General features: G+C 41.6%; 1 protein-coding gene across 12 annotated transcripts in view; it reads left to right on the forward strand.

The window, feature by feature from the left end:
- Window positions 1–23,147, forward strand: part of RBM33 (RNA binding motif protein 33) — a 110,613-nt gene that overhangs the window by 23,267 nt on the left and 64,199 nt on the right. For 10 of the 12 annotated variants that reach the window (XM_045166494.1, XM_045166497.1, XM_045166498.1 and 7 more), the window contains exons 5-7: window positions 940–1,249; window positions 4,891–5,007; window positions 17,751–17,922. In XM_045166494.1, coding sequence (XP_045022429.1) covers window positions 940–1,249; window positions 4,891–5,007; window positions 17,751–17,922 — 599 coding nt within the window. The remainder of the gene's footprint in view (window positions 1–939; window positions 1,250–4,890; window positions 5,008–17,750; window positions 17,923–23,147) is intronic. The other 2 variants (XM_045166500.1, XM_045166501.1) reach the window with 1 other exon arrangement.

Below are 23,147 nucleotides of genomic sequence, written 5' to 3' on the forward strand. Positions count from 1 at the left end.
TTCTACCAGTTATTTGTTTCCCAGTTTAATTCTCTGATATCATTATTAGATTTTGATCTTTTGAATTACGTTGCCCTTGGGGTTTTTAGCCATGTAGTATCTTCACGTGTATGTGGAATGTTCAGTTTTTTTGTTAGGATTGTATACTTAATGGGTGCAAACTTAGATTTAGCCCTAAAACCTTGCCCTTTAAATGTTGTTATTATGCATCTTAATTGTTTGACATTTGGTCGTTGTGATTTAACAGGTGGAATATGATTTTTTTTTTCAGTTTTAAAATTGCCTTTGTTTATTTCACTCAGAAATTAGCTATTTTTTAAAAAATTTGAGGCTAGTATGAACTTGATTTAGTTAAACATTGAAATGTATTTACATGCTAACTTTTAATGTTTTGATTTTTTTAAAATACAAGTTTATAGTGTGCATCATAGATACAGAAAAGCTCTTAAAATTCCATCGGTGTGGGGAGGATATATGTAGACTTACGGCTGATTCATGTTGTATGGCAGAAACCAACACAACATTGTAAAGCAGTCATCCTCCCAATTAAAAAAAAGTTCAATCTATGAGTTCCTATTTATAGAGTAGTACTCCTGGTTTTACTTGGATGTCTTAGAAAATGGATACCACCTTTATTCTGAAAGATAGAATGAAGAGTGGTCTATTTCAGTCCTGGACTTTTCCCAGGCAGACCTGTTCCTCACAGTTGGTCTGATTCTCCTGCTCAGGTCACTGGAGGGATGATAGTGTGGGCGCTCAGGGTGGCAGGAGTCTGGTGCTGGCTGAGTGTGTAGCACGTGCGTTTCACTTGTAGTCACTCTTGTAGTCTGTGTGCATTGATCAGTCACTGGTCTCTGATAACAGTTAACTTAATGTGATGATTTAGTTTTGAGCTCCACTCCAGTTGCCTACTTTTCTTTGTATTTTTGTCCTCTGTAGTACTCAGGATGTCACGATCAGTCTGACTGCCACGTCAGACATGGTCACATCATTTGAGATGTCTGACACTAACGACCAGTCTGCAGAACAGGAATCCGAGTATGAGCAAGGAGAGGACGAACTCGTTTATCACAAATCGGATGGGTCTGAACTGTATGCTCATGAGTACCCAGAAGAAGGGCAGTATGAAGGCCATGACGCTGAGCTCACAGAAGACCATATTGAGTACGTGGAGGAGCCCGAGGAGGAGCAGCTGTACAATGATGAGGTCCTGGACATCGAGATCAATGAGCCTTTAGATGAATTCACAGTGAGTCTTTCTCCTTTGTATGGCTGAAGATAAATAACATGGCTGCCTGGGCATAGGTTTCTAGACTGATTTGAAATCTATTTCCCTCCCCTGGGAGGGAGGGAAATTAGACCTTATTATCACTGTCTGCCAGTTTCTTTATCTGAGCTATGACAAAGTTTGTGTTGACAGCTTGTTTGGCCGGAGCTAATGCTCCTTTGTCATTCTGGAAGGCTGCACAGAATTGTGACCTTGAGGATTGCACCCTAAGGAAGAAAACAGCTTTGTGTGGTGGAGATACACTGTCAATTGTTAGAAGTACTTAATGCAGCGCTTTTATCCAGGCTTTAGACAAGATCTGATAAAGTCCTTCTAAGGTGAAAAGATTATTGACCTGCTAAAGACATCTTTAAGGTGCTAATATTCCAGAGTGATTGATGTCCTGCTCATTCATCCTTTTTTGTAACTGAGAACTGTCTAAACATGAATAAAGAGATTGGAGGTTAGTTTAGGAAATGTCACACACAATTTGTTATCTGTAATCAGGAAGCAGAGATTGTGCTGATTTTTATTTCAGAAAGATGGTTTTGGTGGGTAGGTTTTTTTTTTTAAGGTTGAACAGTCAAAAAAGAAAAAGGTAGAAAAAGGTAGTAGTGAAAGATCATCTGTCTTAATGATTCATTACTGGGAGAGATTTGTTTATGAAACAAGCACTTAGTGAAATTTCTGTTGGAAGGGCGAGATCTCCATAGATGCAGTGGAATCTTAGGGTTTTCAGCATGTTGGGCTCCTGTGGTACCATGTTGGGGGCTGCTGGGAAGGGGTGGAGGTCAGCAGATTTAGGGCAAGAATTCTGCTTTTATGTTTTCATTCAGAGTAAATGATTTTTCATTTGAGAAAAAAATGTGTGTGTGTGTGTAGTTTTGAAAGAGATTGTTTACATGGAGCCTTAGAATATTTAGTTCCAGACACAGTTGTGTTTCCATATCTCAGTAGTTATTTTTAAGGTTTGATTCTTTTTGAATGGTTTCTCTTTAGTAGACATAATCACTAAAAGATGTGTGTAGTTTTGGTAAACAGAATCGTATAAAAGGCATCGTGAGTCCTTGTTCTTTCGATAACTCTGTAATGGTTTGTTTTGGTAATAAATCCTACAGTAGTGTGGACTGGTGATCTCTGGTTTACAGTGTGTTCATATACTGTGTTAAAGTGAGACACTGTAGTTTAAAATGCTCCTTAAAAATTAGGCCAAAATCTTTTAAAATTGTGCCCAAGTATCTGATGGTTAGTGTTGTGTTATTTCTACTACTCATCCCTAAGATGAGGTGGCTGGTCAGTCGTATCCCTTGTGAGTTCAGCATTTCGGCAGATCTTTACCAGTGTGGAAGCAGTGCGGCCACGAGAACTGTTGAAACATGAAGCGTGGCCCCTGCCTGCTGAGAGCTTAGAATTTAGCAGAACAGTCTCCGTCTGGGAAGTGCTTGGTAGTACCTATACATGATCACGGAAGAGGCCCTTCTCTCTGGTGTTCTTGCAGAGTTTGTTGTAAAGAGGATTTCTAGCAAGTGAGGAATTTCTCTCTCTTGTTTTCCAAACTTGGGGTTACATTAGGCTCCTCATTGTATAAAATCCAACTTAAACCATCTGACATCTTGTGCGTAAGATTCAGGTATTGGAAAAAAAATATGCAAATTCAATACAGTCACAGTACTTTTCTACATTAAAATTAATTTTTTCAGAATTTAAAAAAATCTTGGAAGTTTACTTAAGAATTCTGAATGTGTCTAAATATTTTTATAGAGAATTATAAAGTTTAAAGGTGAGGTAAAGGTCAGTATCTTTCTGGAGCAGTGTCAGCCACCCTCAGGATATCCAGGTTTATCATCATGCTCTTTCTTTTCTTCCCTGTTTAAGATTACCGGTTTCTTCTCTATAGTTATCACAGTGGTAGACACGGGCACTGCCACTTCTTTGCATGGGGAGAGGAAAACGCACTTAAGCTGTGAAATACTTCTCCGGCTCTGCAGTGAGGGCCTCTTCTGTTTTCTTAGGCTGTCACTGGTGCGCAGATTAATTAATTATTCATTATTAGAATAATGAACATATGAGTCGATTGTGTCCCTGTATGTCCCAGAGGTGTTTTAGTTTATTAAATGGTTTATTTAACTGGGGTTCGTGTCCTGGTTAGGCCATGTTGACTCATACACTGGAGCTGGAGTTGCGCTCTCTACTGATCCTGAGTGTGTTCTATCTGTTTGAGCTCACGCAGGCCAGACAGAGGGATTCTGTAACTGGGAGTAGAATTATAATATTGCAGAATGTTACCACCAGAAGGGACACTTACCTAAAAAGTTGATAGTAAACTGTAGTGTTCTTTCCTGTCATACTCAAAAGCAGTTTTTTTGACTTTTGCTGTCCTAATCTTGAGAGTGAATTGAGATTTGATATAAAAAATTGTATTCTTGTATTAGGAAGGGATGTAAATTCTTTATTATTCAACAGGATATTTGAATATTGTTAGGTGATTTGTACTTCTGAGCATAACTGGATTTACTTAGTGCCTTTAAAGTTAACGTAGATGAGATTTTGTAAAGCAGTGTTCTGTAAAAACAACTTGAAATTGGTAATTTGTGTAACAACGGGTTTTTGTTTCCTGGTGAGAATTCCGTGGTGTGGACTCTTCTCCCTTGTATGTTTACTGAAAATTTTGCTTGCCTCTTACGGCCTTCTTTGAACTCTGACAGTCCTGCTCTCAGGGAATCTTGGGTGGTGATGGTTGCTACTTTGGGTGGAACGGCAGCAGTTTCCTTGGGGAAGTAAATGCAGTATGTAGGGGCGGTCTTGAGAGACAGTTGAGGGGCCTCAGGCGGTCCACGCCTTGTGTGCTGCTGCTGTGCCTTGTGTCGAGACTGGGCCCCAAGCGGTGAGCTGTGCAGGCCCCGCCGCTTGTCTGCTTTCCCCGCTGCCTTGCAGCTGCCGATGGCTCACTTCAGCTGGTGGCCAGGGACGCTGCGAAGTTCAGCTCCCCTCGAGGGGAGCGGTTGCACGTGCCTGTCGGAGCCCTTCTTTGCTTGCAGTTGTTTCTAGCCAGTTTGCCTGTTTCCTTCCCTGTGCTTTTAAGAGCTGCCTGCCTGCTACCATGCTCCTTACATTCCATGCGAACCTGAGGTCATCCTTCTAATTCAAAGGAGCGGCTGGTGGAGAAACTAACTAACATGCAATTTTAATACAGCTCCTGTGTTGAGTTGAATTGCCCATACTTTTGTTGTCTTCTGCTGCTATGAAAATAGTTCAAGTTGGGCGTGATTCCAGCCCCAGTACTGCTGCTGAGCTGCTCTGTGCAAGCGCATGCACGCTTTGTTTTTTAAGATTACATCTCCTTGGTGTTGATTTTGAGAAGAGCTGTGTGTTGGGGTCCTTGGAGGTTGAGGCAGAGTCCGTGTTACTGCCCGTATCAACCAGGTGGGCACGCTGCACTTTGCTCTCGTTAACGCTCGGGGAAAGTCCCGTTCTAGTTCTGTGCTTCGTGCTTTTCTGCTTGGTCTGGTAATCGTTGTAGTAAAGTGTGCTCACATAGCTCAGCATGAGTCATGAAGAGGAAAAGTGCTTACAAGCCCCAAAGCAATACGAGAAAAACTTATTTTCTGTTTAATGGCTGTTAGGATGAAGAGTACTTGCGGGCTTGTGGGCAACAAGGGATGAAAGAGCAGGAAGACTGTGTTGCTGAAGAGGAATTAGATGAGATTACTGATTCCCAGGTTGATCCTGAAACCGAAGAGGTATTTGTTCATCTTTTTAAAAAGAGTCCAAAAGTTTGCTTGGTTTTTTTTTTCTTCCATATTTAAAATGAGCATCTTTTTAATGTTGGTGAAAAGTTAATACATCTCCTCTTTGAAGTATGAGTGTAGTTAAAAAAGCAGAAACCAAAATCCCTGAGCTTGCAAGAATCTTTGGACAGTGACTTCTGGTGAGCTGCGGTCTCCAGATAGATGTCTGCCCTTTGAGTGTTAGAATGTCTTTAGCTGTTCTATGGGGTGTAGGTAGGAATCTTTTGAAATGCGTAGTATGTGTTAGTGCTTTGAAAGAAGTACTGGGATTATCTTAAGTTAATTAGCATCAGTTCAATTTGACCATTATTCAGAAAACACTGCAGACTTCCCTGGATTTAGGTGCTGTGTTAGGTATTGAAGAAGCGGATGATTGAGAAGCTTGGTTCTGGTGCTCACGGAAGTTGCAGTCTAAAATAGGGGAGAGAAGACGAGCGCCCGTTCCAGTGAGGGAAAGGCAGAAGAGCTGCCGGGAGGGAGGCTCGGGCCTGCTCAGGAGCCTGCACTGGGGCCTCTCTGTTTGGGTGTGTGTCTTGAGGGTGGGTTGGGGTGTTGAGGCTTTATGGAAGAGGTAGCCTGTCAGGCACGTCTGGAGAACTGCGTGTTGTCGGGACAGATTGGGGTGTGCTGTGAGGTGGAGGCCATTGAGTTCTGTTTCCAACCTTAGAACTTGTCCCATGGGCCAAGCGTGCAAGCCATAAAGCCATCCTGTAGTCTTAGAACTTATTGGTTTAAGATTTTTTTTCCTTCTTAATGTGTTTTCTCAGTTATTTTTCTTAATGCTTTCCCCCCTCTTTTCCCTCAGAGGTCATGAAGAGGGACGTTTCGCGGGCTCAGGTCATCCACACCAGGCCTTGCAGCAGGGCTTTATGAGCCCAGTGTGCAAGCACTGCCCTTCTTTTCCCCAGTACATGGGCTGACAGAGCGTGGGCGTGTACAGACACTTCCTGGGACACAGCCTTGTTCTTCGCCAATAAGCTAAATTTGATTTTTGTGCTTTCTCTCTCTTTTGCTCTTTGAAATACTTGAAACTTAATAGAAAAGATAGAAGAGCAGTAGAAAGATCGCTTTGCTCAGATTCTTCAATTTTAGACAGATACATGTAATCAAAGGAACGGAGACAAAGCTAAAGGAAACGTTAAGAAGTGGTTCTCCTACTGAACTGCTCTGTTCTGAGTAATGAGCCCCCACCCTGAGGTCCAGGGAGATGGATTTACGCGTGTCGTGCTTAGCACCATATCCTATGTACTCTTTGCCCAGTGCAAGGCCAGTATGAGCCTCGATTAGGTCAGACTTGTGGAAGGGTGATTTTGGCAAAAGATGTCTGAGAGAGAGCGAGCTAAAAAGTCGTTAAAGGATGGTGTGTGGGTGGGGGTGCTGACGGAGGTGGCTGTGGGGGTCATTCTGAGGGTAAGTAGTTGAGAGGGAAATAGGAATCCAGTACCCCTTAGTTAGTTCATGTCCTCTTCATTAATTTGTAATACTTTGTAGTTGGAAAACTAATTCCATTGATTTTTTTTTTCCTGTAACTTACTCTTTTAGTATTCTAGGCAGTACTTCTCCTTACTGTGATAACATACTGTCTTTGTAGTATATTTTAGAGTGAGAAAAGGTTTTGTAGATTTTAATCTTTAGATTATCTCTGGAAATATAAACTATTATTATTGTAAAGCAGTTAATAAGAATTCTAATCGGTGTTACACTTTAGCTTGAATGCCTTCTGGAACTGATAGAGGGTATGACCTGTAGATTTAGATATTTCAAACTTTTGTTCCTGAGCTGTAGTCATTAAAACATTGAAGCAAAAGTGGGCTATTATTTAAAAATGGTAATCACTCCTTCCATTTTCAGTGTCTTCTGAACAGAGAGATTGAGGGAGAGAGAGCGGTGTCTTTGGAGGAACATTCATGATCAGTCCCAGCCCTTAAAGTAAATGAACTCGTGACATGTATGAATTAATAAGATAACATCTCAGATATATTAATACTTAGGAACGCTTAGTCACTGGGACAGAAGTTAGACCCCTTCCTTGAACCTTAATGCCAGTATTCATCTGAGATTAATTAATGCCAGATTTTATATGTACTCAAAGAAAATGTTTTAATAATAGTGTGCTAGCTTTAGGCTCACCTACGAAACAGAAAACTCACCAAATAGTACAAGTTCATTTCTCACTAACGTAAAAAAATTCCCAAAAGCATTTCAGATCTGGTGTTGGCCTCACTAGGCAGCCAGGTGCCCAGGCTTCTTTCAGACTTCCATGCAGTTCTAGGGCTCTGTGCTTGCCATGGTCCACATCCAGGCAGTGGATTGCAGCAAGGCTGAACAGGCCCATGCCCACCATTGGAGGAGACATCCCAGAGTTCTCAAACAGCACTTCATAAACGTCTCATTAATTATGCATTAGTCACATGGCTGTACCTCCCAGCAAGGGAGACTGGCTAATATAGTGTTTTAGTAGGTGACAGCATGTTCAGCTAAAGTGGGGAGTTTCATGATTAAGGACGTCGCAGGGAACGGGGAACAGATGCCCGCCAAGTCGTTTTGGTTTTACTCTACTGTTCTTGGTATCGCACCTTTTTAAGCCATAAAGGAAAAGAATGATTTGATCATACACAGATACCCCAAAACACTATAAACAAGTTCGGAGAAATGACAGTATGGGGAAAGAATATACATATAAGACTAGGAATCAATGTATTTAGTAAAGTTAACATATTCAGTGTGTTCTGTATATTTGTAAAAAGAAGGGCAAAAAATGTGAGAAGGTAATAGAGAAATAAGACAGATGATAACTAAGTGTATAAAATATATTTAATAAAATTAAGGCAGTTGTGAATTCTAACCTATCTTAATATTGGCAAAAATAAAACACTGGTCAGGTGTGGTTTCTTCTGTTGGAGGATTATCTTGGAGATGGGAGATAGTCTTGCACGCCCCTGTCATGTCTGTGCAGGTGTGGGGAGCAGAGCACTGACTGCCCTTTGCTGCTGTCTTTTCAAGGAAAGACGTGTCTTTCTCTGGAGCAAGGGGCGGGCCTGCTTCCTGCTCATGATGACAGTGCCCTGAACTCGGGTCCCACAGCGCAGCTCCCTCTGTGCAGGGTCAGCAGCTCCCTCTGTGCAGGGTCAGCTGCCCTCTTCGTCTGGTAGCCCGCCGGGAGCTGGGGCTCACGGAGCTGGCCCCCACACAACACTGCTGCTGTTAAAAGTAGTAAATTGTCCTCGTCTGTGACTAGGAGTGGCGTGCCTTCTCACAGCCTCCATGAAACAGTGGCAGGCCTACCTTAGTAGCCTGCAAGAAGGGTGAAATTTCAGACCCTTCACTGTTTGTGACAGTGTCAGAAGCCTGAAAGTGCCTTGGCTCAGTAATTCCAGGTTAATGAAGTTATCCAAGAGCCCCCTAAGATGTGCTCAGGGACACACGTGCCAGCTGTTTGTCTGCAGCCTTGAAAACAAGTGGGCCCAGCGCAGATTTTTCTGCAGGGTTAGATGAATGATGGCCAGGGGGCTACACGTTCCTAAAGGATGCCCTTGCCCTCTTGGACATGGAAAGAGACTTGTGATGTGTGACGCGAAAAGAGCAAGCTAGTGGGGTTCCTCTGCTAAGTCCTCCATGGCTGTGCATGTATAAACGTGTGTGTGTGTGTGTGTGTGTGTGTGTGTGTGTGTGTGTGTCTCAACACGTGTCTGGGAGGATCAAGACAAATGGTCACAGTGGTCACCTCTGGATGGTGGGATTCTTATATATTTTGTACATCAAATACTGTAAAATATTTTGCTGTGAATAACTTCTGTGAACAGGGAAATACAGAGCGGTTAAAATTTGACCCTTGGTAATTTGGAAGACAAAGAACTGGAATGCATTTGTTTAATTCCTGTGATTTCTAGTTGATATTAACCCTAACTTGAAACATCTTAATGATGGTTTTCTGTATGTACATTTTTATAGAGAAGAGAGTAAACTCTCAGCCAGATTACATAGTTTATCTTTTTTATACTGTCTCTTAAGAGGTATATTGTTGGGTTTGTCTTCCAAGATGTATGTCCCATAGTTTTAAACAAAATATTTCAAAGTAGTTTTTAAACAGTTACACATTTTTCTTACGCTCTGTCCTTGATCACGGGTTTGTTCACCTTGTTTGTGTTGCTTGGCTTTGTATTGATGGAACTTCTTCGTATTGCTCTTTGCTCTCGGGTCTTAGTAGTCCTTCTTGGAGGCAGGTAATATGCTGGACTTTGTCCTGGCAACAGGTGTTTTGGTGGTGTTTTCTTCCTCATACTTGGATCACTGAATGTCCGTCAGACAATCATTGTTGAGAACTTGTATGCGTGGTACTTTTGTAGGTGCTGGGAGTGAGTGTTATATATTATTTCGGTACCTTTTGGTAAGCTTTGCTTTTGGAGGGCTGTCCTCCCATCTTTTTTAGACATATAAATAAATTACATAGTCCTCACGGGAGAACAGCACTTTTATTTTGCCACATACACCTGTGTTCTGGTGTCTTTCTAGTCGTTTGACTCGTGTTCTTGGGATTAACTGCAGGGTGTTGTGGAACCAAACCGTTGCACTCACCTTGTGTTGTAGTGTGCATGCTCTGGGTTGCTTAAAATGGACTGGAAAGCATGTTGCAGTTTTTCAGATAACTTCTTTCTCAGAGTTATGTTTAAGTACACATTAGATTCTGAATTATGGAACTAAAAAGAAATTCTGTTGAAAAGCCTATTTTCGGTGACTCCTTTTATTTAACTAATGTTCCTTCTTGGTTAATACAAAAAGAATCACTGTACTTGGAACAAGTTAGAAAGATCTAATTATGAAAACTAACTCTTGAGCCTTTCTAATTATACAGTCTTGTCAGTGCCAGCGATGCTTATGTCTTCAAACGTGGTTACAAAGGTTTGCTATTTGATAGTTTTGGCTTGTATAGAGGAACAGGTGAGAAGTTTAAATAACATCTTTGCACCATTTACATTTGAAATACTTTAAAAATTGTGGTAACATTTACATGCAGTGGTATTTACATCTGAGGTATACAGTTCAGTGTATACTTGAAGATCAAACAAGATCTTCACGACCCAGATAATCACTGTGGTGTGATCACCAGCCTAGAGCCAGACATCCTGGACTGTGAAGTCAAGTGGGCCTTAGAAAGCATCATTATGAACAAAGCTAGTGGAGGTGATGGAATTCCAGTTGAGCTATTTCAAATCCTAAAAGATGATGCTGTGAAAGTGCTGCACTCAGAATGCCAACAAATTTGGAAAACTCAGCAGTGGCCACAGGACTGGAAAAGGTCCATTTTCATTCAGATCCCAAAGAAAGGCAATGCCAAAGAATGCTCAAACTACCGCACGATTGCACTCATCTCACACGCTATTAAAGTAATGCTCAAAATTCTCCAAGCCAGACTTCAACAGTATGTGAACCGAGAACTTCCAGATGTTCAAGCTGGTTTTAGAAAAGGCAGAGGAACCAGAGATCAAATTGCGAACACCTGTTGGATCATCGAAAAAGCAAAAGAGTTCCCGAAAAATATCTACTGCTTTATTGACTATGCAAAAGCCTTTGACTGTTGTGGACCACAACAAACTGTGGAAAATTCTTTAAGAAGTGGAAATACCAGACCACCTCACCTGCCTCTTGAGAAATTTGTATGCAGGCCAGGAAGCAACAGTTACAACCGGACATGGAAGAACAGACTGGTTCCAGATAGGGAAAGGAGTACGTCAAGGGTTAGGGTTCTGTATATTGTCACCCTGCTTATTTAACTTATACTGCTTATTTAACTTATATGCAGAATACATCATGAGAAACGCTGGGCTGGAGGAAGCACAAGCTGGAATCAAGATTGCTGGGAGAAATATCAATAACCTCAGATATGCAGATGACACCACCCTTATGGCAGAAAGTGAAGAACTAAAGAGCCTCTTGATGAGAGTGAAACAGTTGGCTTAAAACTCAACATTCAGAAAACTAAGATCATGACATCTGGTCCCATCACTTCATGGCAAATAGATGGGGAAGCAGTGGAAATAGTGACAGACTTTATTTTTCTGGGCTCCAAAATCACTGAAGATGGTGACTGCAGCCATGAAATTAAAAGACACTTTCTCCTTGCAAGAAAAATTATGACCAACCTAGACAGCATATTAAAAAGCGGAGACATTACTTTGCCAACAAAGGTCCGTCTAGTCAAAGCAATGGTTTTTCCAGTAGTCATGTATGGATGTGAGAGTTGGACTGTGAAGAAAGCTGAGCACCGAAGAATTGATGCTTTTGAACTGTGGTGCTGGAGAAGACTTGCGAGTCCCTTGTACAGCAGGGAGATCCAACCAGTCCATCCTAAAGGAAATCAGTCTTGGGTGTTCATTGGAAGGACTGATGCTGAAGCTGAAACTCCAATACTTTGGCCAGCTGATGCAAAGAACTGACTCATTAGCAAAGACCCTGATGCTGGGAAAGATTGAAGGCAGGAGGAGAAGGGGGCGACAGAGGATGAGATGGTTGGATGGCATCACTGACTCAAGGGACATGAATTTGAGTGAACTCCAGGAGTTGCTGATAGACAGGGAAGCCTAGCGTGCTGCAGTTCATGGGGTCGCAAAGAGTCGGACATGACTGAGTGACTGAACTGAACTGACTGATACAGGTCAGTAATTTGATAGATGTGTACAGCCAAGCTACCCTCATTATCCCCTAAGGTCCCCACCTTGTTCCTTTCCAGTCAGCCCTGACTTCTCTCAGAGGTGAGCCATGCCCATGGTTCTGTGTATTTAGCGACTCAGTAGGTGTGACTGAGCAGACGTCAGGAGACAGTGGAGGACAGAGGAGCCTGGCGTAGCGCAGTCCACGGGGTCGCCAGGAGCCAGACAGAGCTTAGCAACTGAGCAGACCAGTGATGGTGTGCTGGTGTCTAGCTTCTTTTGGCCACCATGATGTTTTTGAGGTTCATCCAAATAGTCATTTACGCCCACAGTCAGCAGTTCATTCCATTTGATGGACATACCTTATTTGTTTTCTCTTGATGATAGGTAATATTTGGGTTGTTTTCAGTTTTTCTGTTATCATGAATAATTTAAAGAGCTTATTGTACTTATGTTTTTGTGGATTTATCTTTTTTCCCTGTAGCATTAGGTAGAAGTGGTACTACTGAAACAGGGTCGAAGTATGTTTGATGGTGTAAGAAACCGCCAAATGGCTTTCTTGTGTTTGTACTGTTTATACTCTCACCAGTCATGTATGAGAGTCTCAGTTCTCCCACTTGTCTGTCTCGTGTTTGTATCATTTTTTTGTCTAAAGGCTTTCCTTCCCCGTTGAGCCCCTTAGTGCTGTGTGAGGCTCAGTCGCCGGTGATGTCTGAGTCTCTTTCTGGAGCCCGCTCTGTGCCCCGTCGCCAGCGCCGCGCTGTCTTGGCCGCTGTGGCGTGAGATCAGGCAGTGCAGTCCGCCAGTTGTGGTGCCTTTTCAGGGTTGTTCTGGCAATCTGAGTCCTTTGAATTCTGTATATAAATTCTGTAATTGACTTGTCAGCATCTATTAAAAATCTGGTTGGCATTGTTTTTGAACATTGCATTGTATTTTTAGTCCAATTGGGGGAAAACGAGCATCTTAATCACATTGCCTGCTAATAACCACAGGCTTCCCTCGTGGCTCAGCTGGTAAAGGATCCGCCTGCAATGAGGGAGACGTGGGTTCGATTCCTGGGTTGGGAAGATCCCCTGGAGAAGGGAAAGGCTGCCCACTCCAGTCTTCTGGCCTGGAGAATTCCATGGATCGTGTAGGCCATGGGGTCACAGAGAGGCCTGACTGAGCGACTTTCCTTTTCAGTCGCTTACTGATTCTTGGCATTGGGCAGGCCACTTAATACTCCATTGCCTTAGTTCCCTTTTCTGGAAAAGTTATAACCAGTTAATAGAGCTCAGGGATCTGATACATGTGTACATCCAAGTTACCCTCATTATCCCCAGAGATCCCCCCTTGTTTTCTTTCTACTCAGTCCTGACTTCTCTCAGAGGCGAGCAATGTCCTTAGTTCTGTTTAGTCTTTCCTAGTCTAGAATAGGAAAGTTAATAACCACAGTTTAATGGTTCTCACTTGTCTTTTTATTTCATTCTTTTTGCCTTGTTGACCTCCAGTATTCTGTAGAATAGAAACATTGAAGGCATTTATTTTTGCTTCATTCTTCATGTTAGGGGTGAAATATTCAGTATTTTATCAAGTAAGTAATATAAGCTACCTGGAAGTTTTTCAGTCAGATTGAAGAAGTTCTTTTCTATGTCTAGTTTGCTGGGTTTTGTTTTTTTTTTTTTTTTAATCAGAAATGAGTGTTGAATTTTGTCAGTGCTTTTTCGGTTCCTATTGAGATAATCTTGTATCATCCCTTGTTTTTTTAACGTATGTTAAATTGACTTTAAAAACTATTACCTATATTGCGGACTTAGCTTCTGTTTTGCAGATTTTCCCGTTAATGTCCTCTTTCTATTCTGGGGCCCAGTCCAGGGCACCACATTGCTGTCCTGTCTCCTCTGGTCTGTGCTAGTTTGTAGGTCTTTCCTTGAGTTCCACAACCATGACAGTCTAAAGAAGTGTCCTGCCCAGGTGTCCTGTGGAATGTCTTCTAACCTGGCCTTGTCGGGTGCTTTTCTCATGGTTAGACTGGGGCGATGGGATTTTTGGAAAGAATACCATGGAGGGTAGGCGTCCTCAGCCCATCCTGCAGCTGTGTGTAGGACCTCCCCAGCAGTGTCAGCTTTGGTCAAGTGCTGAGGTGGCCTTGGCCAGTAAAGATTGTCATTCCGTGAAATTCTGTCTTTCACATTCCGTACTCTGTTCTTTAGAAGCAAGTTACTGAGTCTAGTCCTCACCTGTGTTCACGAAGTCCTGTCTGTGTTCACGAAGGTGAGCGAGAGGGACTTAAGCGCCACCTCTGGAGAAGGAGAGTGTGTGTACATACATTTGGAATTCTTGAAGCGAGATTTGTTAAATTGACTGGTTTTTGAATGTTAAATCAATCGTATGCTTCTGTCTAAACCTTCACTTGGTCATGACATATTTTCCTTTTTTGTGGGATTCCATGTGGACAGAGAAGCCTGGGGTGCTAGAGTCCACGGGTCACAAACAGTTTGGTACTACTTAGTGATGGGGCAACATAAGCAATTTTGTGTCTGTGTTCACGAAGGAGATGGGTCTGTAATTTTCTTCTCTTGTAATTTTTGCACAATTTATTAATAACTGCTAGTCTTTTCAGTTTGTAAGTTTTAGCTCTTGGTGGAATTAGAATTGATTTTTATTTATGATATAGATATGATAGTATACAATTATTCCCTATCAAATATTTTGTAAGCACTAAAAACGTATGGGAAGGTTTTAGAAGCAGTGTTCTCTATAGCTTTCTATTTCAGAGAACTACCTTTTCCCGCCCCACCCCCTTCAGATTTGGGATGGAATATTGAATTTTCTTTTAGAAACTGAGATCACAAGTTCATTTCAGAGTTAGCTAGAGAATGTAACAAAATATATAAGTCTGGCTCTTGCTGCCTCTTAGAGTTTCTAATTATGTATGTATGTATGTTAAGACTTTGGTGGACTTGTCTATTTTGTAAAGAACTTTCATGATGATTTTCATATGCATCCTCTTAAGCATTACAAATGCATCTTTCAGGTTTTTAAGATAATTAAATAGCTAAAAATCAAACCTTTGAATATTTTTGGCAGTGTCTATATAATGAAGTCAGATATTTACATACAATTTAAATTCTTACAAAATATAATCAGGGTAACTTGATCTTTATATTGGTATCCAACACTGCCCTTCAGTGGAATTTTACTTGTGAATGGAATATTGTGAATATATGTGAATATTCCATTCATAAGTATTTCTCTGCAGAGAAAGTCAACATTATGGCAGATAGGTAAGTTAATTCTAAGTCCATGGCCAAAGAAGATGCCCTTTTTTTGAGCCTAGTATTTAGAGTAGGAGGTAGTGAACAGTGGCTGAAAGAGTGAGTCTACCTTGGTCAGTGTTGCCAGGTGACCTATACTTGAGGCAGCTGAAGCCAGCAGTCTTTCAGTTTCAGCCCAGAGCTCGTGTAATCCTTGATGAAGTTCAAGTGGAACTGGACCCTGAGTGTGAACCCCGAGTTTGCATCCTAGGATATTCCTTCTCCAGAAGTTGACCTTGTGCCACCCTTTTTGTAGTCAGGCCCTCCCTCCAGTGCTCATCCTCGGTCTCTTGGCGAGTGTCGTGTGTGTGGAGGTGTGGCGGTGTGGCCCCTTTGGAGTGACTTGCTGCACCTTTGACTTGCAGCATGCGGCATGATGCCTCTGTGGTTTCATCCCAGTTTTTGTGTCGTTGCTTCCTCTTTTATTGCTGGAAGAGCATGCCATAGTTTGGATGTACAGCAGTTTGTGTATCCATTCACTGTTTTTCTATTTTTGGTCATCCAAAATAGAACTGTAAAACTTTCCCTGCAGGTTTTCACATGAACAGAAGTTTTCATTTCCCCTGAGTAAGTGTCTAGCAGCGGTAATGCTGGGTCATAGACTAGAATTGGAACACGCTGATGTGTTTCTGGTAGCCTGTAGTATTTGTTTCAGAGAAACAGTTTTCAGCTTGTCTTTGTTATATTTGGATTTCTTCGATGGAGACTGTGTGTAGAATAAACTGTATTAGTTTCAATACTGTCATGTTTACATTAAACTTGATTGTAAAGTGTTTGAACTGTAATTATTGTTAATGGTTGAATTAAAAATGACTACTGTAATAAAATCTTTGCTTTATTGGTAGTGATTTCTTTTCCTCCTCTCGCCTTGCTGCTTAAAGTGTGGTCTGTGGACCTGCATGTTGGCTTCACCTGGAGCTTGTTGGAAATGCAGAATGTTAGACCCCCACCTGCAGAATCAGAATCTGCATTTTGGCAGGATTCCCAGTGATGAATATAAACCTTCAGTTTGAGAAGCACTGCTCTGGAATATTAAGAGGTGGAGAAGAGTATTTTGTAAATGAGCTGACTTTTTGCTCGGTGTGAGTGTAGAGCAGCACAGACATAGCTGGGTCCATCTCACACGTCGTTCCTGTGGCTTCAGATGTTCAGTCAGACAGAAGTAATGGTATCAAACCAGCAAAACAACAAAATGCCAAGGTTCTGGTGCTTTAAAATCCTACAGTATACTGAGCATCAGAATACTGAAAGGTAGTTTTGCAATCAGTAGGCTAAAAGTTATAGTTTATATTCAGTATTTTATTTTCAGGCATTGATTCTCTACTGTAGGGTTTATAGCAACGAATGTGTGCATTTTTTACACAGAAAATGTTGGGGAAAGAGTCCAAAATAATTGTATCATTTTCTTTCCCTTGCACATTTTCTAGTAAAGTGGTTCATTTTTGTTTCTGTTAAGAGTAAAGGACATGTAAGAATTATGAGCGATGAGACTAAAGGAGCAGTTTTTAAGTTTGCAAAAAGCATAAATGAATCTAGCAGTCAGTAGGTACCTGTCTTATTACCTGACAATAGGTCACTAAGATCTAACATGAGATGAAAGTGATCAGTGTCAGATGGAACATGAGTTAATACAGTAAGAATTGTTGATAAAGAAATTATTTTAGTTTGGGACTAGATTAAATAAAATTTTTGTAGGAATCCTGACATAATGAAATACAAGATAAAAACTGGTTTTAAGGACTCGCCTGGTGGCATAGTGGATAAGGACCCGCCTGCCAATGCAGGGCACACAAATTGCAGACCACTTGCTGCTGGTCGGTTAAGCCCATGTACCACAACTGCTGAGCCTGTGCTGCGGGACCTGCGAGCCGCAACTGCCGAAGCCCGTGCGCCCCAGAGCCCACGCTCTGTAACAGGACTAGTGTGTGTACTGCAACAGAAGGGTCGCCCCCGCTCACCACAGCTAGAGAAGGCCTGTGCAGGGCAACGATGACCCAGCACAGCCAAAAATAAATGAATGAAAAAAAACAAAGTGAAAACTGGTTTTGGTGTGAAGCGAATGAAAAAAAAATAGTCTTCTGGTTAATAGTGGTTAACAGTCTGAACCAGAGGTAGTAACTCACAAACCCTGGACAGTGGGAGGAAGTAGAAAGGGGTGAGAAATGATGCAGGAAAGATTGTACAGGCTGAGAGAACCAGAGGAGCCAAGCGACCCAACAGTGGATTCGGAGCACTTGGCTGCTTTGAAAGTCAGAGTAGATGGGGTCAGGAGTGCCAGGAAATGTGGGGCCTGTTGGTGGGAAGGAGTGTGCTGTCATCTAACGGGAGCCACAGGCGGCTTCTATGCTGAAATCAGGCTCAGGGACTCTAGGGTCAGCTTAATTAACATACTGAACTTTGTTTAGATCTGAATTAGAGTCTAGGCCAGCACGGGTGTTTGGAAATCATGTTTGTTCTCTTAGAAGTATGAGTGGTTACAGTGTATAAGACTGTGTGTATTAACTAGGAGTAGGAATTTGAATTTTTTCTAACATCGTTAATTTTTAATATTAGAGGTTTTTTCTCCTAGGATCAGTTTAATGTTTCTCATGGCTTTATAAATGGGACATTGTGCTGTATTTTTACATCTTAATTATAAACAGCTTTTATGTGTGTGTACACATACGTGTATGCGTAACCATTGTTCAGTATTTAATTCAGAAGAGTATGAGCTCACTTTCCCTCCTTGCTCTTTTGTCTGTCTGCCATGTAGGGAGGCATGGAGACTTTGGAGCTGCAGAAGGACATCAAAGAAGAGTCAGATGAGGAAGATGATGATGATGAAGAATCTGGACGATTACGTTTCAAAACTGAAAGGAAAGAAGGAACGATTATTAGGCTCTCAGATGTAACTAGAGAGAGAAGGAACATTCCAGAAACTTTGGGTAACATTTTTTACCTGTCTCACATTCTCTTGCATTCCCATTTCAACTTCCTGTATAGTACTGTTACGATTAATGAAGTAGATAAAAAACAGTTGACTTTATAGACTGTTATGCATGGTGTTCAGAAGCTGGATGGTCTGTATGAGGTGAGAGCTGAGTTAATAGTGCTGTAAAAGTCGCTCTATAAAAATGACTTGTCTTCTGGATTAAAAAAAATTTGAATAAAATATCTTTTTTTTTGAAATAGTTTTCCTTTTGTAGTCTGTGACTTAGACTTGCTCTCCTGCATGCCATGTGGCTCCTGGCTGGCTCTGGGGACGTGACGTTAGGTGCTGCAGGGGCGTCTCGCCTTTCCCAGGTTGCCAGGGCTCCTTTTGGGCCAGACGGGCTTCATTCTGTGCCTTTTAGTGTCGTTACAACCGCGTCTTCGGCGTGTGTTTTCCTCTGTGCTGCCCCGCTCAGCGCTCAGGGAAAGGGGCTTGTCTGTCGCACCATCAGTTGCACATCGTTCTGTTGCAGACCCACAGCAGGCTGCTGCTGATGAACAGAGCCTTTTCCAGTGTTCACCCTGCCCACATTCTTCTGGAGTTCTTTCCAGTGCCCACTGCAAGGAATAAAGCAGTGGTTCTCAAATTTGAGCAACAGAATCCCCCAGAAGACTTGTTAAAACGCATACTTCTGGATGCACTCTCAGCTGCTCTGATTCAGTAGGTTTAGGATAGTGCCCAAGAAAGTTGAATTTCTGATGAGTTTGCAGGTAGTATTGTTCCTGTTGCTCCAAATCCATACTTTCAGAACCACTGGGGTACTGTCCCGTATTCCAGGGAGTAGGGTGGGTGGGTGGAAGAACAGAGAATTATACCTGTTCTCTGGTCTTGGTCAAAGTAAAATCAGTTACTACCTTTATTACTTTGTAAAACCGTTATTTGTAGTCACTTGCCGTTGGAGGCCTGAGCATGTGTCTTGCGGTGGCAGAAATGAGTTCTCTGTGAGAACACCAAGCTTTCAAGGTGCGCATCATAACAGTAGTGAGCCCATCTTACCCTGTTACATCCCTAGGTGAGGTTTGTGGAGAGATTGATCTGGAGTCTTCGTGTTCTCTATGTCTTTCCCTTCTGGTTTCCTGCTTCCAGCTTTTGGCCCAAGCTCTTCCCTGGACTTTGCTCAGGTTATGGTATTAAGTTGCTTGTTGGTTTGAACCAGTACAGCATAGGCTTCTAAGAAAGAGCTGAGAAGTTGGCCTTGGGTAAAAGGAGATGGAGCCAGCTTAGGTCTTAAAACAGGGGCATGGGAAAAAATGAAAAGTATTGTCAGCAGGAGTGATTGGCAGCGTTACACAGCAAGCATATTGGAATAGACATCTCAGTCTTGGACTGGGGTAAGACGGACAAGGGAAAGATGGCGCCCCTCACTGCTCACAGACAGCGGTGGGCTGCGGCTTGTTAGGGAAGGAGAGTGCCATCGAGGGGCGGGGTGCGGTGAGCGTCCCTTCTGCTTCTGTGTTGCTGGGCTGTGGCTTTATTACATAAATCTGGGAGCCGTACGTTATGTCTTAATAACAGTGTTAGCTGCATGTTCTAAGTGTGTGAAGTCAGCCCTCGGACACCATTAGGAATGGTGGCCTTTGCTTTCTGCAGCCAGCTGCTTATGGGCTCTGGTACACTTTATAGATCACCCTCTCTGCACCCCCAGAGCCCCTGCTTCTCCTTTCCCCTGATCCTCAGCTACGGTTATCTCGCCTCTGTTCACTTGAACTTGACCCAAGCACTGACAAGTTCTGAAGTGTCCGAATTGCCTGCGTTCATAATTTGTACTTGTTTTATCCCTGCGTCCCTTTCTTTTCAGGATCTTTGCCTCATTTGGTTCTTCACAGGGTCATTTGTACTTCTTTTATTAAATAATTTGTGTTGCATTTTTTTTTTTAAGTCATTTCTTAGTTCTATAGTCATGTCATCCTAAGACAAGAGGCTGGAAAGGGTTATTGATGGGCAGGTTGGCCCTTTAAATATGAGCGGAGAGGCAAGAGTGGCTGAAGCATTAACAGTTCGACCATTTACCATTCTTTTAAACGTTAGGAAAAAAGCCTTTAAATGTATTTGTGCAGAATGTGATTCTTTGGCTAGATAATAGGGCAAGTAAAATTGATGCTAAGAAGTATCTTTCTCTGTTCCCTATTTGTAAGCCCAGTGTAGGAAAGCTGCAGTAGGAAAGCTCTGTGTTTAAAAACAGGTTTTCATTTTTCTAGAAAAATTAGGATTATTCCCAGTATAGAAATGATTTTTCTATCTATTTTAGAGTTTGGTTTCCTAAAGCAATGAGCTCTTTTGTTTCCTTAACACCCCTCACCCCAGCAAAAAGTTAATTTTATACAGAAGAAAAATATTCATTGAGAGAGATACTAGATATTCACATGAATTTTTACTCATCACTTTGTGTACTCCTGGTGATAGAAATACCAGTTTCAGGTTTTGTATACAGATGCTTGCATTGATTTGGCTGTGTAAAGCTGCTCACATACTCTTTGTAATAGGATTAAAATATCTTGCTACTGGAGTATGTATATCTCCTGTGATGGATTTTTCTTGACAATTGATCTCTTAACATTCTGAATACAAATAAAGGCAGTTATTTAGTGATACCATTGATTACTTTTGAGAACACTCTGCTCTACAAAGAAGAATGAAATAATGCTCTGGCCTGGGAATAGTGAGTTCTCTTCAGAATCTGCAAGGGCATTCAGTCACTTTTAGTCTTCTTCACATTCAAATGTATGATGTCATCCTTAAGTAATTCATATTTGTGCCAGTCTTGACCATTATGGAGCCTGAGACACAGATGTTGATTTGTATTTTCAGTTCATATTGGATTAGGCATAGAATTTTGGGATTTTAGCCGAGTTATGATCTTAAGTACCGAGCTTCTGTCCTCAACCAGGATTCTGGGAATTAAATACCTTAGAGAAAATGTGACATCATCAGTTTTCCCAAGGATACAAAACTATATACTTAACAGACAAGTTTTTCATTATATAAAAAGGATCCCATAGGATATGAGGGCTTAATTCTGTCACAGAATGCAGTTGAAAAGGGTTTCTAGAACATGCATGTGTAAGAGAAAGATTTATTTTGAATGGCAAAGTCAAAAGCCGTCTCTAAAACATGGGTGTCACTGACCCGTCACCCTGAAGTGGCAGCACAGAGGTTCAGAGGGGCCAGTTCTTTTGCCCTAGGAGGCGGACCTCAGATTCTCTCTGGAAGCAGTACCAGTGGAAAACGAAAGGCTGTGCTTATTTTAGTTAGGCTTTTACAATTTGTGATCTGTAAGTACCCTGCTGGGTTTTGCCGTATTCCAGGTTTCACTGCGCACAGGTAATACGTTAAATTATGCTTCATTGCTTTAGCCTGAAGAACACTGTTGTTAGGCCCACATGATGTTCTCTTGAAATAATATCCTTGGTTACTTTTGGTTAAGGCAAATGATCTTTGGGGAAAACAGTTTTTTAAAATTGATATACAAATTGTGTATTTATACAGCAGAATACTCCAACAGAGAAAAGAAATAAACATCTGCAATAACATACAATTTTTTCATTTATTAATAACAATTTAAGATCATTAGTGCCAGCAGTAAGATAACTACCTTCAGTTTACACAATGGTCCTTGCATTTGCAAGGTTTTCAAAAATTTCTTGATTCAATTATCTTATTTAAAAAAAAGCCACAACCAAAAATAAAAACCTCAGACTGTCATTTGTTGTTTCTATTTTGCCAAATAAACTGTATTCTGTAGACATTCATTATGTATTAGTTAAAGTATTTTTAGGTACATGTGTTTTTCTTAAGCACATTTTAGTAAGGGACAACGCAATGTAAACTTTGTTACATTGCACTCTCTTTCCTTTGGAATATGGACCTAGTTCAGAAAACACTTAAGCGGAAATTAACATTTCAGTTGAAGTTACAAATGTAATTTCCATCCTGTCATATTTTGGTGACCTTTTGTGACAGCTTGTCTCAATTGGAGGAATGCATTTTTACTTGCTGATTAAAGATGTCATTTGAAACCATTTTATTACTGGGGATAGTGAAATTAATCTTGACACTTAGAACCACTAGAAAAATAATTGCTGATTCACCACATAAAATGTGTATGTGAACCTATCATGTAGTCAAGATTAGAATAAAAGTCTGTGCTTGTTAAGAGGAGATTAAATTTTCTTTGGAATGGAGTCTAGATCCATTTGAAGGGAAGGGGGTTACCTTAGAAACAATTTCCAGAAAATGAAATGTGGCTTAGAGATTTTGGAAGAGTTTGGAGATGATTATGGAATCCAAGGTAGGAGAAAAACTGGTAATATTTAAAATGTACCCTTTGCTGTGGAAGAAGGCATGCTGCTCAGGCACTTCAGTCGTGTCCGACTGTGCGACCCCATAGACGGCAGCCCACCAGGCTCCTCCGTCCCTGGGATTCTCCAGGCAAGAAAGAACACTGGAGCAGGTTGCCATTTCCTTCTCCAGTGCATGAAAGTGAAAAGTGAAAGTGAAATCGCTCAGTCATGTCCGACTCTATGCAACCCCATAGACAGCAGCCTACCAGGCTCCTCCGTCCACGGGATTTTCCAGGCAAGAGTACTGGAGTGGGGTGCCATTGCCTTCTCCAGGAAGAAGGCATGGGAATGCCTCTTAGTAGAATTCAGTGAAATCTTTGAAAGGTGTTTACTAATAGAGCATATATTATCATAGCTTAGAACTGTATTTGAATAAGTTAGCCTTTTTCTTCTAAGAGTTCAGAATAATGTGCCTACTGAGTAGGGCCAGAAACTTTGATTGTCGCCCCATAGCATTGATCAGAGAGGAGGGCACATTCTGTGGCTTTGATCGCATTTGCTGTAGCTTCCCTGTCAGGTGGTGTGGATGGAGGTCTGTCTCCACAGAGTAAAGTTGGTGATGTTTTTAAATAAATCAGAAAATCTGGCTTGATGTAGTACTAAATGAGTTTCCGTTCTTTATGAAATTTAAGTACTTGGCTTGAGAGTGATTTTATTAGTAGTTTTGCTTTTAAAGCAGAACAATCAGTGATTTCTAATTTTTGAGTCTGTCCACTGTGAATTAATACTTACACTGGATTCGCATAGACGAGTGTCCTGGTTACTGGGGTAGCCAGGTCTTGACCAATATCATCTGCCATCAGTGAAAGAACGTGATGCCTAGCAGATGAGGAGTGGT

This window comes from Bubalus bubalis, chromosome 8 (assembly GCF_019923935.1).
Source record: "Bubalus bubalis isolate 160015118507 breed Murrah chromosome 8, NDDB_SH_1, whole genome shotgun sequence".
Taxonomy (NCBI): Eukaryota; Metazoa; Chordata; class Mammalia; order Artiodactyla; family Bovidae; genus Bubalus; species Bubalus bubalis.